Below are 15,772 nucleotides of genomic sequence, written 5' to 3' on the forward strand. Positions count from 1 at the left end.
GCAACACAGGGAATCCAGGATAGATAAACCCCTCAGGGCCAACAAGGAGAATAGAGATACCAGGAGGATTAGGGGAGGGTGGGGGGAGAAAGGAGAAAGGGGGAACCGATCACAAGATCTCCTCTTTTCATGGGAAGTATAAACAGTAATTCTAGTTGTTACATGGACGGGACTCCGAGAGATCGTTGACGCCCTGCCCTTATCTCTATCCACCCCTGTGTTCTTGTACAAGCTGTCCTCCCATTCTAGCCCTGATCAGAAGTGCCGGTCCTAAATTATTCAAATATGTTCTTCAAAAACACTGCTTAGGAGAAAAGGATTTGAGTTTGAGGCCCCTCCCCGCAGAAATGTAAAGATGGGTTGGCCATACGTGTAGCAGAGCGAGAGGGGGTGAGGTTGGGTTTTCGGACTAGAGTCGTCCCCGCACCAGCAGTGCTTGGGATCCCCAAAGAGGATGTCCTTGATGCTTCCCCACCTGTATTCATTCTGCAGACCAGCTGCTTCTGAAATGCAGGGTCCTGGGCTCAGAGATCAGGATCCCTAGTGTGGAGACCCAGAATCGGCATGGCTTTCAGGCTTTCTGGATAATTCTCGTTCCCACTAGAGGAGGGGCCATGCCTGACCAGTTGAAGGACTTGGTTTCTTTTGGCGGTGGGGGTGGGGGCGACGGGGGCGCTATTTCTCAGTTGCCTTCGGCTCTCCAATCCTACCTTCATTTCAGAGTTAACCTATCATCTTTAAGATGGAGCTGCCAGCACCAGCCTTGTAGAGGGATGTGAAATTTGAATGGGCTCCAAGGAGCATTGAACTCATCTTTGTTCCCCCTCTTCTCCTCTCCGGCTTGATAACCTTGGCTGGGTCCCTGGGACTTCATCTTCTCTTCGTTCTAAGTCTCCTCCCTCTTATCCTACAGCCAGGAGCCACACTCAGGATGGCTGTCCTCCTTATGTGGAATATGTGTCCTGGGTTTGGGTCTCATCATGGCGTGTTACTGGGAAGCAGTCATATGTTGAAATGATCCCCGGCAAGTTCCAAATTAACTGAAGATTTCAATTAGGATGCCTCAATCCAAAAGCAGCAGAATCATGAGAAAGGCAGACCTAGGATAGAGATATAATCACTGCTGACTTTTTAAAAATATATATATAATACTGCATTTTACCTAGTCACAAAGCCCTCATTGGTTGACCTCAAATCTCGATTTGGTTCAGGGTGATTTCAGAGCAGTAAACTAATTCCAACTCCCAAACGAGTCAGGAGGTTTTCTTAGTAGTATGATCCCTGTGGGCCATGGTTCTTGAATATGGGTTCCTATCGATTGCTCAAGATGCTAACTCATGCAATTCATTATTACAAATACCCCTAAAATCTATCAAATTCTCCATCACTCCCTCCATAAGACAGAAAACAGTCACAAGAAACATATGGAATTCTAGTTGATAGTTTCTCTGGTGTCAGTTTCAGACACCATACTGCCATCAGAAGAACATTAAGAGTCAATTCTGTGTGTGGAAGCAATCGCTCACTTCACTTTTGCCCAAAAGGGGGCTCCAGGGATATCTGGAGTCCACCATGAGGCTTCTTCTTCCCCTCCAGATCTCATCAGACTCTTTCCGAAGATTGTTCTTGAATGAGACATGCAAGTCTCCTCAATCATTATAAGTCAGGGTTTTCCAGCAACATTTAATTAACATAAATCATCAAATGTGTGCTGGGGGCGGGGGGACATTAAAAGGAAATCAAACCACTAAAAGTGTTAGAAATCAATTACAACCTGAGCTTAGGGTCAGCTTCAAAGAAGAGAACCCAACATAAATCCAGTTCCTTAGATCATAGGCTTACTTAGTTGAGATGAGTAGAAAGACAATGAATTGGCATGTACCGGAGAACCCAACTAATGTCCCCCAGGGAACCTCGCCCTGATCTGATTCCAGGAGGCCATGGTCATGCAAGCAGGTGGAGTGTTACTGTGTGTCTGGGTGAGAGATACAGTGATCTGTTTTAAACCAAAAGAGCACCCCAAGCTACCTCCATCCACACGGAAGACCCCACCTGCAACACCAGCTGCTTTCTTTGGTTGCCTGTGTGTTGCACCAGGCTAATCAGGGGTGTCTAGACCATAAAAAGAAACCAAGAGAGATGAGCAGGCAAGAGAAGAAAGTTGGGCAGCAAAGAAAATGTAAAACAGAGTGAAACTGTCCCATCGCAATTTCATTCCCATCAACACGGTTGGTTCCTACTACTGTCGCCGACTCTTTCCCCTCCCCAATCTCATTACAGCTCTGGGATGTTGTCTTTTAACCATTCTCCTTCACTGAGTTTGTGTGTTGGTTGGCCTCGTGTTCTTCTCCTTACATTAATTCCATGCAATGGGCTGGTTTTCTGTCCTGAATGTTCTCTACAGCCCACCTCCCTTGAGTCCCCCTTTGCCATGTTCTTTGGTCGTTTCCTGCCCATGCTGCCATCTGTACTTCAGATGATACAGATAGCTCCCAGTGTGCCTTAGAGTCAACGGTTTCAAGTGCCCTGCAAGGAACTGGTAGAGCGTCATCTAACTAACCATTCCTGGGGACTGGCCCTTCAAAGCCCCACGAAGGGACACACTCCCACAACATGTCTACTAACCCCCTCCCAGAACCAGCGTTCTGCTAAAGCAGAAGAGCCGAGCATGAATGGAATGTCAACTTGGCCCTCAAGGCCTCTTTCATTCATCCTGGATAAGGATGAAGGGGAGGAAGTAAGCATAAAGCGTGTTTTATGGGAAAACAAAAAGCACAGAGGAAAGAAAAGAGTATGTGTGGATCCTTGTCATTCCCACCACAGTTCCGTCAGAAATGGAGGAACAAGGTACCCATGTTTTCAGCTCATGACAGCCCCTCCTGGACTACATCTCCCCCAACCACATTGTAGGGATCAGCTGAACCTTGTCATGACAGATGCAGCTACAAGTAGACATGAGGATGGACCAAGGGACCCTGGCTCAGGAGCGAGGCTATGGGAGACTTCTCTTCTCTCTAAACCAAAGACACTTTTGTACCTTTTTCTGAGTTATAACCTTTGCCCTTCCCAATGTCCTTCTCCGCTTGGATCCTAAAATGGCCACGTCTACCTGAAGACACACCCTCATCGTTTCAAATACACCCCTTTCATGGAAGCACGGGAATTGGTTGGCTTGCAAACTTTAAACTCCTGGAGGGATTTAGAACCAATTGAAAATATGTGTGTTTCAAGAATGGCTTGGCTTGTTGTTGTTGTTGTTGTTGTTTAGTACTAAAATTGAAGTTTAAGACCGATACATTTTCTCAGTGTTAAGATCTCTGGTTAACAAGGACTGGGAGCCCAGCCTTGAGGGTGGGGTGGAATTTATGGGACTCTGGAAGTCCTCCAGGAGCAGAGCCACCCAGCGGTGGGTCAGCAGAGGAGCAGCGCACATCCAGAGCTGGGGGGGGGACTTGAGGGTCTTGTTTCCCTGCTAGCTTGAACTGGTAGCTTTTGACCTGAGCCATCTCTGGACCCCCCAGAAAGTCAAAAGAGAGATTTGTCATGATTACACAGGAATGAAAACTGCAGCCACCTGTGGACGGGCTTTTGGTTCTTTCCCTATCACACACCATTGTACTTTAACCTCATGTCGAAAGAGGCGGAGGTTTCTAAGCAGGTTTTCAGTTTCCCTTCCTCCTGGTCCATCTCAGCAAACACTGCAGTTGTCTTCGAGTGCTTTCTAGCTTATAAAATACCCCAATACCTCAAACTTTGTGTATCTCGGTGTGTTAAAAGACCAAAACTGATGATGTCGCAAAGTCAAATGTTTATGAAATGATCTTTGTTGTCACTGACTTGCCAAAGCATCCATTCATTAAACGCGATCAAGCTTACAGAAATTGTTGAAGAGGGGACGCTAGCAACTTATAGTATGTCTCCTTTCATTTCAGAGATTAATGTGGGAAATTGTGGTCCTTATTAAGTAGATAGATGCCCTTTGGAAGCAGTACACATGTTGCCAGCCTTGACTTGCTACCTTCCTCCCGAGAGAATTTTATACAAGAGCTGAGGGGAGAGACTCGCTGCAAGTGGAAACGTTGAAGGAGAAAGACTTGAATCTATGTATCCGTCCCATCTTTTAAACTCTTTTGTCCAACATGGTGAATCCCCACTGGTGTCGTCGATCCCAGCTCTTGGGAGAATTTCAAAACTGTCTAGGTGAGAAATTGATGAGAGAATCCAAGGTGACCAAATATCTCCTTGTTTAGCCAGGCAGTCACATTTTTCTAAGAAGAGCTAGACTGTCTCTTTGAACACCTTACTGTAAGCCACGTGATTGTCTGTGGCCAAGGCATTTTTCAGACATTGCCAGAAGTACGGGTGAGCCTGTGGGTTTGTCGGCCACTCAAGAACAGAACTCCCACAGAGCCTCTTCCGGAGCTGGAGGAATTTGGATTTCTGAAGAGGTTTCTCAAGAAAGATCAAGATAATCACATCGACTTTTTCATCCATGAGTCTCTGATGGGAAAGGTAAAAAGCTATCTTGAAGTTCTCCATCTTTGCATACTTGTTTGTCATCACAAACACAGTCTTTTTGCTCAGCTCTATGCTCTGGTAAAGGTTTTCCAGAACTGGCTGCCCTGGTAACCAGTCCCTTTCCTCGAGACATAAATTAAAATGTTTCTCTCTTGGGTCCTCCAGTCGGGCCACCAACTCCTCCCAAACCCATTCTGTCACGGCCAGATCTTTAGTGTCATACAGAATGAAGGCATCATAACAGGAATCTGATCTCAGACGCCGATACCCCTTTATCTTGGCCTTGCAGAAATAGTAGCTGTACCATACATCCCAGAAATAGAGGTGGCTTGCTGTTGTGACCACCATTAGAAAGAGAGTCATAGATATACCAAATGAGTACAGAATCAGGTTAGTCAGATTTAACTCACAGGTATACAGATCCAGGGAGACCACACTCTGGCCCTTGTGTGCTCCTGGCCCCACACAAGTCACATCAGTGGCCAGGTAGGGAATAGTGACCTCTGTGTGGTTAACCCACCAGACGAACCACACAGCATCACAGGTGCACAGAAAGCGATTGTGGTGTAAAAGCAGCTGCTCCAGGTTGTTGAGGACATTCTCCGGAAAGCTCGTCTTTTGGATCATCTGGATTTTGTTTGAACTGAGGTCCAGATATCGCAACTGGAACGCATCTTGTAGAAAATATTTTGTCAGGCGCCTGATTTGATTATTCTTGAGAATCAGTTTCTTGAGGCTTCTGGAACAGTTGGATAATCTCTTAGGGACAGTCTTCAGCTGGTTTTTGCTGAGATCCAAAGTTTCCACATTCTTCAGCAACGAGAGTCTTCCCCAGTTGAACGACTTGAGTCCATTTTTGGCCAAGGAGAGGTTCTTTAGATTTGGAGGCATGCCATCAAAAACCCCAGGGGGCAAGAAACTCAGGGAATTCTCGGAGATGTCTAATTCCTCTAAGTTGACCAGATGCTTGAAAAATTGTAGGTATCTGTTATCACCATCTCTCCAGAGAACGTCCAAGTGGTTTCCTCTGAATTCTAGTGTTTTGAGAGAGTCGCTCTCCATGGTCCTGCTGGAGGAGGTAGAGATATCATTGTAGTTCATCATCAGCTTCTTCAGAACCTTTAGGTTCTTGGTAAAGTTTAGCATGTGAGTCAGTCCTTCTGATTGGAAATAGTGGCTATTGCTACTGATATCCAGAACTTCTAGGTTGCGTAGCTCCTTAAATGCGGTTGAGTGGAGCAAATCCAGTCGGTTGTTTGAGAAGTCCAAATATTTCAATTCCACTAAGGGCTGGAATTCACTACCATTAAGAGTTTGGCTGATTGAATTGCCTGACAAGTTTAAGCATTTAAGGAAGGAAAGATGTTGAAAATCAGAGGACTTGACAAAAAATATGTTGTTTTTACTTAGGTCCAAAGCCGTCCCATACATTTTGCAACTTTCATTAAGGGTCAAAAAAGAAGGCACCTCTTCGCGTTTGTACCTGCAGCTCCTTGCATACTCATCGTATCTGAAATAATAGTGTCCAGCTTCAAGGACCTGGGGTCCGTAACTGCTTACAGAAGTTCTGGTGTTAGAGTAGAAGCCGACCTCGCTCGAGTCTCCTGAAGGTGATATTTTATTCACCGAAAGATCTATAACTTTTAATCTTTCAAATTGTTTGAATATGCTGAGGTCAGCAATTTTGATAAAGTTAGTGCCAAGGTCAAGAACTTCAAGTTTGGGAAGACTCATTAGAGGGGTGAGGTCAGGGCTTCTCAACTCTTTAAAGACATATCCTTTGATATGCAATGTTCTCAGGTTTTTCAGTGACGAAAATGCATGTGAAAGATTCATAAATGTTTGATAGACCTGAAGTTCATAATTGAAAGACAGATCTAATTGCACAAGGTTGGGAAGAGAATGCAGAAATGTAGCATCTCCAATTTCTTTGGCCAAGTAGTTTTGGGATAGGTCTAGCTCCTCAAGTTTGTTAAGGTTTTGAAACAATCGTTTGGGCACATGCCGAAGTGAGTTACTATGCAGATGCAAAACTCTCAATTCTGTTAAGGCATCGAAAGCCTTTACATGGATGTGTAGGGGAGCGTTGTTTTCACAGGGCGTACAAGGGAACGGGACATTATAACAACGAGGGCAATTTCCACTTAGGTCAAGAAGTTGCAGTTGGTTGAGGCTACTAAAATCATTTTCTTGGATTTCTGCGATGATGTTGTTATAAAGATAGAGTTTGGTTAGACTCGATGGCAAAATAGTGGGGACAGCTGTGACATTGTTATCTTTTAAGGAGAGCACTTTCAAATTCCTCAGGTTTAGGAAGGTATCCTTTTCTATATAAAATGAAACATTACAAGGATTGCGATAATAACAGTTTTGGCCCAGGTAGAGCAGTTCTATGTTGGCCAGTTCGGTTACATTCTCTTTTGTTATGGAAAAGATGGTGTTGGCCTCAAGGCTCAGGAGCTTTAAGCTGGAAGGAAGACCCCGAGGTATCTCCAGAAGCTGGTTTCCATCTAAGTAAAGGGCTTTTAGTGAAGTAAGTGTACTAAAGCTTTTGGGCTTAATCTGCAGCCGCTTGGTACAAATGTTGTCTTTTGGTCCCAGCCGAGTAGGTACACAGTTGCACCTGAAATCAATTTCTATCAGATGGTCTAGCCTGCTGAAGGAGGCTGGGGAGATGAGCGGTATGTGGTTAATGGTGAGGGTGAGGTTGGTGGTATTGGTGGGAATGCCTCCGGGAATTTCCATCAGATGCTTGTCTGTGCAGTCCACAATCACTTGAGCCTGAGGACCATACACAGAGACATCACAGGGCAAGGTTTTAGGAAACCATCTAGCCCCATAGAGTTTGGAAATTAGGATCACATTCAAAAATATGATAAATGGTCGCGACACTGTGCATATCCCAAACACCTGAAAGCACAAGAAAGAACAAATTACTATTCAGAATTCCATAAATCAGAATTGAAAATTCCCATTGGCTGCTTTTCTTTTGCTACATATTAAAAGAAATAATTTACTTATTATTCTCCACTGTGTAAATAGCATACCTTCCTCATGACTAGATTTCTTAATTACTGAAGTTTGCAACCCTCAGTTACGTAGTTAGCTTTCAGCATCTTAGCTTCTCAGGTGGTCGAATAAGCAGTTCACTGTTTGCTCTCTCACATCTCGCTTCTTCCTCCCATCATTTAAATCACCCACCGAGTCTAGTTGACTTCCTCGATCATCTTTCAGGACATCCCGTCAGGGCATCCACTCTGCTTTGCCATTTGGCACACACAGTCCTAGTGGAGACCTTACTACTCCAACCTTGACTCGCTCCACAGTCGCACCTTGTTCACAGACTTCCTCTTCCTATCCATACTATAGAGTAAACATCCCAAACACTCACCAATCATTACCTGGCTCTGAAATCTTAAAAAGTTTTCCATTTTTCCTTCTCAAGGATTTTCACGACTCTAAACTTTTTTTTTTAATCACAACTTCCAACATCTTCTCTAATTTGTCTCCTACCTACCATCTAGGCTTACTTAGCTTTTCTAATCGCTAAACCAAAGTCCAGCTTGTTTCTCTTTGATTTGCTAGTTTGCACATTAAGAGTACCCTTTCCTGTGCTCTTTACCTACCAGATGTCCTTTAAGGCTGACTTTCTCAGACTCCCAGAAAGACATAACTGTAGACCAGAGGGTACAGAAAACTCTTAGATAACTAGGGTATATCTTCCTAAAGCATTGTTCTTACTCAAAGATTCATGGAAAATGTTCACTACTCAGGCAGGACGGTTGACTAGAGATGAAGGGAAGGGCTGTAGAGGCACAAATGAAGAAGACAAGTAGGGTTCCTGGCAATAGGACCCCAGGCCCTGGATTCCATTCTCAGCTACACATCTGTTAGACAGGGAGTAGGGAATATTGTTGACCAGGAGGGTGAGTTATATCCCAGAGGAGGTCAACATGGAGAAAGGACCACCATAAACCAGTGCCCTCTTCCCATCCCATTCCCATGAACCTAGAGAATATACTGGGAACACATGGGAGGCTCCATGAATCAACTGGGATAAAAACAAGTGATTGAGATAGCAATAATCTTAAATATGTTTTGTGACTAGGAAAAATGGAGGCACTAGGATGAAGGAAGTTCCATTACAGAAAAATAAAATCACCTGTAACAAGTAGTGTGTTAGTAAATGTTTAACAGCTGGTTTTCCTGCTCCCTCTCCTCCCCCCCGCAAAACCTCCTGACTAGTTAAGTCCTAATTTATAGCATCTGCTCTGATGGTACTGTGGGTTAAGCATTGGAATGCGAAGCATCTAGTCATCAGTTCAAACTCACTAGCTGGTGTGAGGGAGAACGATGAAGCCGTCTGCTCGTGGAAAGATTTACAGTCTTAGAAACTGTATGGTTTCTTGTCCTACAGGGGCACTAGAGTTGAAATCAATTCTATGACCATGGGTTTGGTGTAGATTTTTGATAATTTGTAGCATTTGCCAATTCCCATAATGTAAATACTCTCCCCCCCCTCCCCCACCCGCATAGCCAGTTTTGAGCTACCAGTGTGATGTCACTGAGTATAGAGTTGAGAAGAAATGCGCAGAATCACTCTCATGAGCCTGTATGAGCAAGATCCAGCATATTACTGACCTTAGACAATGGTTGCGAAAGTTGCAGCCTCGACATACTCATATATTCTAAGGTAGAATACAAAAGTAACCAGTCTCTTTCTCTCTCAAATGTTCGCTTACTAGTTTGAAGAAATGGCAGGTAGGCCATGTCTGACCTCCTCCAGCTTTAGTCAAGAGACTGACCATCCAACTCAACACCAACCCAAGGCTGATTACCACAAGTTAGACATGCCTCTACCCTCCATCCCTCTTGGTCCTCCCAACTATGCTTCCCATGGCACCCTATTTCTGTGTTGCGTTCAATAATTCATTGCAGTGGCCACACAGGACTCACAGGCAATTCTTGATCATTGTGGAGTGTTTTTTTAAAAGGGAAGTTAACAGGTTCCAAGTCAAGATTAACAACAAAACAACCCTTCAGGATATAGTCCTTTTGTCTGAAAAGGGATATCTCTCTATGGTCCTTGGTCTTTCAGCCGTGTGGGTCTTTGACCTCTACCCCAGCCTCTCTGAAAGCATTCAGCTTTTGTTTTTCAGTGGGCTGGAAAGCGCTGCCTCTGTTGCCTCCGATGGTCCCTCTACTTCAGGCATTCCACCAGTAACTTCTTTCTTGATGGTCATGGGATTCTCTCTTCCTGCTTCTAAGAGGGCTCACTTTTGTACACAGTAGACTGGCAAAACTGACCAATCATTGAGATAGAATCTAGTACCCTTTGTTTACATACTTCCACCCCATCGTTTGGTGGGAATTACAACAACTCTGGCAAGAAGTACAGTACTAAGAAGTTTCCCTTCCCCATACTGTTCATTTTGTTCTTCAATACAACCATCTCTCTTATTCAATTAGCCATCAGGCCTCCCAGGGGCTTTTGCAACAAAGTCTTGTGTGACCTCCACGATTCTCTTTCTCTCCAGTTCCTTTATTAACCCTCATCAGAGAATTCTTTATGAATATTCATCAGAACAGCCACAATACATTATTATCCTAGCCTACCTTTCTGACCTTGAATCATCTTTCTGTTGAGTCACACACTAGCCACTAAGTCTGCTTTCTGTTCCGCATTCCAGCCATGTTCACAGCCCCCGTGCTCTTGGCATCTGCTCTTCTTTCTTGCTGAATGTAGCTTCTCTGTCTTCCTTCTTCTCTTTCTATGGTCAGACCATCCACATCCCTTAGGTGTCTCCTCAAGGGACACATTCTCAGTGAGGTTTTCCCTGATCAACTGACCCATATTCCTTCTCATATGATAGTGGTATTAATGATAGCAAGAGCAGCTAATTTATGTCATGCTTATGATATGTCAGACATCATTTTAAATGCTTTGCATATATTAATTCCTCTACTCCTCACAAAAATCCTGACCCAGCTGTCATTGAGATGATTCCGACTCACAGCAGCCCTCGATAAGGTTTCTAAGACTGTAAATATTTACGGGAGGTGATAGCCTCATCTTTCTCCTGAAGAGCAGCTGCTGGGTTTGAACAGCAGATCTTACCATTAACAGTCCAGTGCCTAGCCCACAGCATCATCTGGGCTCTTTTCAATAACCCCAGGGTGGAGCGGAGGGTATTACAGGTCTTCAGTTACTCATCGAAAGTTTGGGGGGCAATAGATGTTTTCAAATTCAGAAGTTTTCAGATTCCATAAGGTCATTTTATACATATGCCTTATATTACATCATACTCCTATTGGGACCCGGGGCAGCATCAACCCCACAAAAATGTGTGTAGTGTGTGAGTATTTATCGTGCTAAGATTTTTTTCAAAAAGCAAAACAAGAACAATAAACTGTCTTTTTCAGTTTGGGTCAAGATTCAACTTTAAATGAATTCAAATCACATAGTGTTTTCAGGACAGCTCTTTTGGTTTAGGCATTTTTAAATTGCAGCCCCCTATTCTTGTTTCTGTTAGACAGATGAGTTCACTAACGCACAGAGGGATTTGTGCACTCTCCTTGACAACGCCTTTCTTTATTTCCTGTATGGACTCTAATGCAATCAGAAATTATTGTGCTAATTTGTGTGCTTATTAATTGTATGTTCTGTACCACTAATGCCAACTATGAAGAAATAAAATATTTTTACCAACTTCTGCAGTCCAACATTGATCAAACATGCCATCAGTCTGCATTGATAATTATTGGTGATTGAAATGGAAAGTTGGAAACAACAAAAAGAATCATTAGTTGGAAAATATGGCCTTTCCAATAAACATATGAGAAAATGTTCCTGACCCTTAACCATAAGAGAAATACAAATTAAAAAACAACCATGAGATACCACCTAACACCCTCAAAGATCACCCAATTCAAAAAATCAGAAAGTAACAAGTGTTGGAGGGGCTGTGTGGAGATAGGAACTCTTGTCCACTGCTGGTGGACCTGTAGGTCTGAACAGCCACTATGGAAATCGATCTGGCTATATCTAAAACAGATGGAAAACCGGCTACCATACAACCCAGCAATGCTCCTACTGGGCATATACCCAGAAGAGGCAAGAAATAAACCATGTCCAGACATCTGTGTTCCAATGTTCATCACAGCACAGTTCATAATTGCAAGGAGTTAGAAACAACCCAAATTTTCATCAATAGATGAATGGATTAAAAAACTGTGGTACATACCTGCAATAGAGTACTATGCATCACTGAACGCATGAAGCACATTGCCACATGGGAAGAACTGGAGGAAATCATGCTTAATGAAGTAAGCCAAGCACAAAAGGATAAGTACAACATGAGTCCACTGAGGTAAGCTTAAAAAAGAAATGGGGCATAGGGAAAAAGCTACTATATACATACTTTCCTTGTTGAGATCCAGGTATTATGGCAGGGGCCAAACCCTATCCAGGGATACATACAGCAGCCAACTAAATAGGAGGGGGGAAGAAAGAGAAAAAAAGACATGGGTAGGGGTTTAGCAGGGCACTAACCCACCCATGGGGAGGGTATTGTTTATTTCTCCACAGGAGAGGGAGAGACAAGAACATGAATACAACATACTGGCACATTCTAGGGAACCAATACAGAGGTCTGTGGGGCTAGCTCCAATCCCAACTATGTGGAAACTCCCCCCCTACACCCCCAGAAGAATACACCTCAGAGGACAGCACTGAAGCTACAGCTTTGGGAGAGGGGCACATCTGATTAGAGCACACAGGAGAAACAAAGAGGGATGGAGAGGGAGGGGAATGCATCCAGGCCCACCAGGCCCTGAGGATGATATTCCTGCTCAGAGCAGACAATGCACAGAAAGGACCGTAGGGCCAGCCCCACGATGAGACATGACATCCCTCACTGAACCGTAGAGCTACAGGGGACAACACTGGAGACACTGTGTGGGAATTGTGCCCAATCTGACACCATCACACTGGGGTGAAACACTAAGGACATGCAACAGAGCAGCAAGGGGACCACAGTGATGAAATCCCCGGGGAATAAATACAAAAATAGACGTTGGAGACAAGAGTGTGACACCCTATCAGACTCAACTGGAAAACACTCGTAAAAGCCAACAAACAGACTTGAACTATTTATAGACTTTTCCACGTTTGTCAGAGGCTTTCATTTTGTTGTTGTTGTTGTTGTTGTTTTGTTTTGATTCTCCTTAGTTTTTATTGTTTTGTTGGTTTTGATTTCCTTTGTTGTTTTTGGCTTTGCCTGGTTTTTACACTTATTAATGTCTCTGCATGTCTATCTAGATAAGATAGGTGGGATAAACAATTCAAAGATGAAAAGAACAGGACCAATGGTTCTGGGGGGATAAATGAGAAGGGGAGGTGGGAGGAAGGAAGAGGGTGGGTGGGAAACCAATCCAGGGACAAAAGAACAATAAGTGAACTAAAATTAATGGAGAGAAGGGTGTAGGATACCTAGTGGGGCTTAATCAAGGGCAATATAGCTGTGAGGAATTATTAAACCTGAATGAAGGCCAAACATTATGGTGGGACAAGAGGAAAGTAGAAGGAAATAGAGGAAGGAACTAGGAGGCAAAGGACATTTATAGAGGTTTAAATACAGGCATGTACATACGTAAATATATATAAATGAGACGGGAATAGAATTATGTACTCGTACCTGTATGTTAAGCATTAAGGTTGCAGATGGACATTGGGCTCGACTAGAGTACTCCTTCAACAAAAGAACACTTTGTTCTAACAATCCGGTATTCTGTGATGCTCACCTTCCCCACACTGTCGCTGAAGACAAAATGGGTGCATAAGCAAATGCGGTAAAGAAAGCTGATGGTGTCGGCTATCAAAAGATATAGTGTCTGGGGTCTTAAAGGTTTGAAGATAAACAAGGAGTCATCTAGCTAAGAAGCAACAAAGCCCACATGGAAGAAGCACATCAGCCTGTGTGATCATGTGGTGTTGATGGGATCAGGTATCAGGCATCTAAGATCCAGAACAAAATCATACCCAATGTGAATGGGTGGAGGGGGGGCGGCATGGAGTGGAGACCCAATGCCCATCTGTAGACAATTGGACATCATAGGGAAGATATGAGCCGGTCAGGGTGCAGTATAGCACCCATGAAACACACAACTTTCCTCTAATTCTTTGGTGCTCCCTTCCCCTCATTATCATGACCTCAATTCTACCTTACAAATTGGATTAGAACAGAATATGCACACTGCTACAGATAAGAGCCCGAAACACAGAGAATCCAGAATATATAACCCCCTCAGGACCAACAATGAGAGTAGAGATACCAGGGGAATTAGGGGAGGATGGGGGTAGAAAGGGGGAACCAATCACAAGGATCAATCTAGAACCCCCTCCCAGGGAGACGAATAATGGAAAAGTGGGTGAGGGGCAATGGAGGAGGATTTAAAATATGAAAATAATAATCTATAATTTATCAAGGTTTTGTGAGGGAGGGTGGACACAGAAAGGAGGGGGAAGAAATGGGGATTTAATATCGGGCTCAAGTGGGAAAATAATGCTTTGAAAATGATGATGGCAGCATATGTGCAAATATGCGTGGATGAATGTATGGATTGTGATAAGAGATGTATGAGCCCCCAATAAAAATATTTATAAATATTCAAGACAAGAAAGAAAGGACAAGAATGGATATCAGAAGAAGCTCTAACACTTGCTCTTGGGCAAAAAAGTAGCTGAAGAGAATGAAATTTGAAATCCTGAAATAAAAGTATTGAACAGATCATGTCAAAGGGCAGATAAAGAAGACAAAGTAAAGTATAATGAAATGGACGAACACATGGAATTGGAAAACCAAGAGGGAGGAAGATGTTAAACATTCTCAAGATGAGATACTAAAGAATGAATGTAAGCCTCAGTTGTCATACTGAAGATTTCTATGGGAACGAGGCAGGAAGCGTGGAAGGATGGTAGAGGGAATAGTCACTGTACCTAGAAGAAATGGTTGAGCTACTTATTTTTCCAGGCAGTAGCATATAATCAAGAATCGATGGTATTGAAATCTATGCTGTACTGAAGACATTGACTCAAAGCAGACCCCAGGCATTGAGAGAGCACTAATTGAGATGTTTTACCAATTGTTACAAAGCTGGGGGTGCTTACTGGCCTGAAAGAGATCCATATTTATGTCCCTTACAAGGAAAGATGATCTAACAGAATGTGGAATTTATCAAACAATATCATTACTATCGTATACAAGTTACATTTTGCTGAAGATAATTTTAAAATTCTTTCAACAGTATATTCACAGGGAACTGCCAGAAATTCAAGCTAGATATAGAAAAGGATGGGGGCATTGCTTATATCAGATGGATGTTGCCTGAAAGCAGAAAATACCAGAAAGATCTTAAACTATGTTTTATTGACTACAAAAGCACTTGACTCTGTGGATCCTGACAAATTATAGATACCATTAGAAAGAATGTGAATTCTAGAACACTTAATTGTACTCATGCGAATCTATACACAGATCAAGAGGCAGTCATTTGAACAAAACAAGGGGTTTAAAATCAGGAAAAGTGTACATCAGGGTTGTATTCTTTGCCTTAATTAATTGGTATGAAAGCAAATAATTTGAGAAGCTAGACTATACAAGGGGCTTCAAATAATCATGGAAAAATATTTTATCTCAATTCCACTTCTCTGTGACTATTTTTGGATGAAGGAGAACATGGAATCAGGATTGGAGGATGACTCATTAACAACTTGTCATGCACAGACGATGCGACCTCACTCTTTTGAAGTGAAGAAGACTTGAAGCACTTCCTGATGAACATCCCATCCTTCCGTCTGCATTCCCCCTCGGCATAATGCAAATGGAGATCCTTACGACTGAATCCACAAGCAACAGCATGATGAACAGAGAGAAGGTTGCCTCTCAGGACTGTCCTTTGACTTGGAGCCTCATGCAATGTCCATGGAGGCAGCAGTGAAGAAGTTAATCTGTTGCAGGGAGCAAATCTGCTGCAAAAGATCTCTTTACAGTGTTAACAAGCAAAGATGTGACTTTGAGGAGCAAAGTGTACCTGACCCAAGCCATAGTATTTTTTTTTTTTGAAGTGGGGACAGCAAGGGTTTTGTTAACCACTAGTGTCTTTTTTTTTTCTTCTTTAACATTTTATTAGGGGCTCATACAACTGTTATCCCAATCCATACACACATCAATTGTGTAAAGCGCATTTGTACATC

At 43.2% G+C, this 15,772-nt stretch overlaps 1 protein-coding gene across 1 annotated transcript in view; it reads right to left on the minus strand.

Moving 5' to 3' along the window:
* Nucleotides 1–3,848: 3,848 nt before the first annotated feature.
* The window catches only part of TLR7 (toll like receptor 7), a 36,168-nt gene continuing 24,244 nt past the window's right edge, over nt 3,849–15,772 (minus strand). The window contains exon 2 of the mRNA XM_013006499.2: nt 3,849–7,454. Within this exon, the coding sequence (XP_012861953.1) occupies nt 4,279–7,454 (3,176 nt within the window). The 3' untranslated portion in view covers nt 3,849–4,278. The remainder of the gene's footprint in view (nt 7,455–15,772) is intronic.

Source organism: Echinops telfairi, unplaced genomic scaffold, assembly GCF_000313985.2.
Source record: "Echinops telfairi isolate 266 unplaced genomic scaffold, ASM31398v2 ScPeMD7_53;HRSCAF=182, whole genome shotgun sequence".
In the NCBI taxonomy this organism is placed as follows: domain Eukaryota; kingdom Metazoa; phylum Chordata; class Mammalia; order Afrosoricida; family Tenrecidae; genus Echinops; species Echinops telfairi.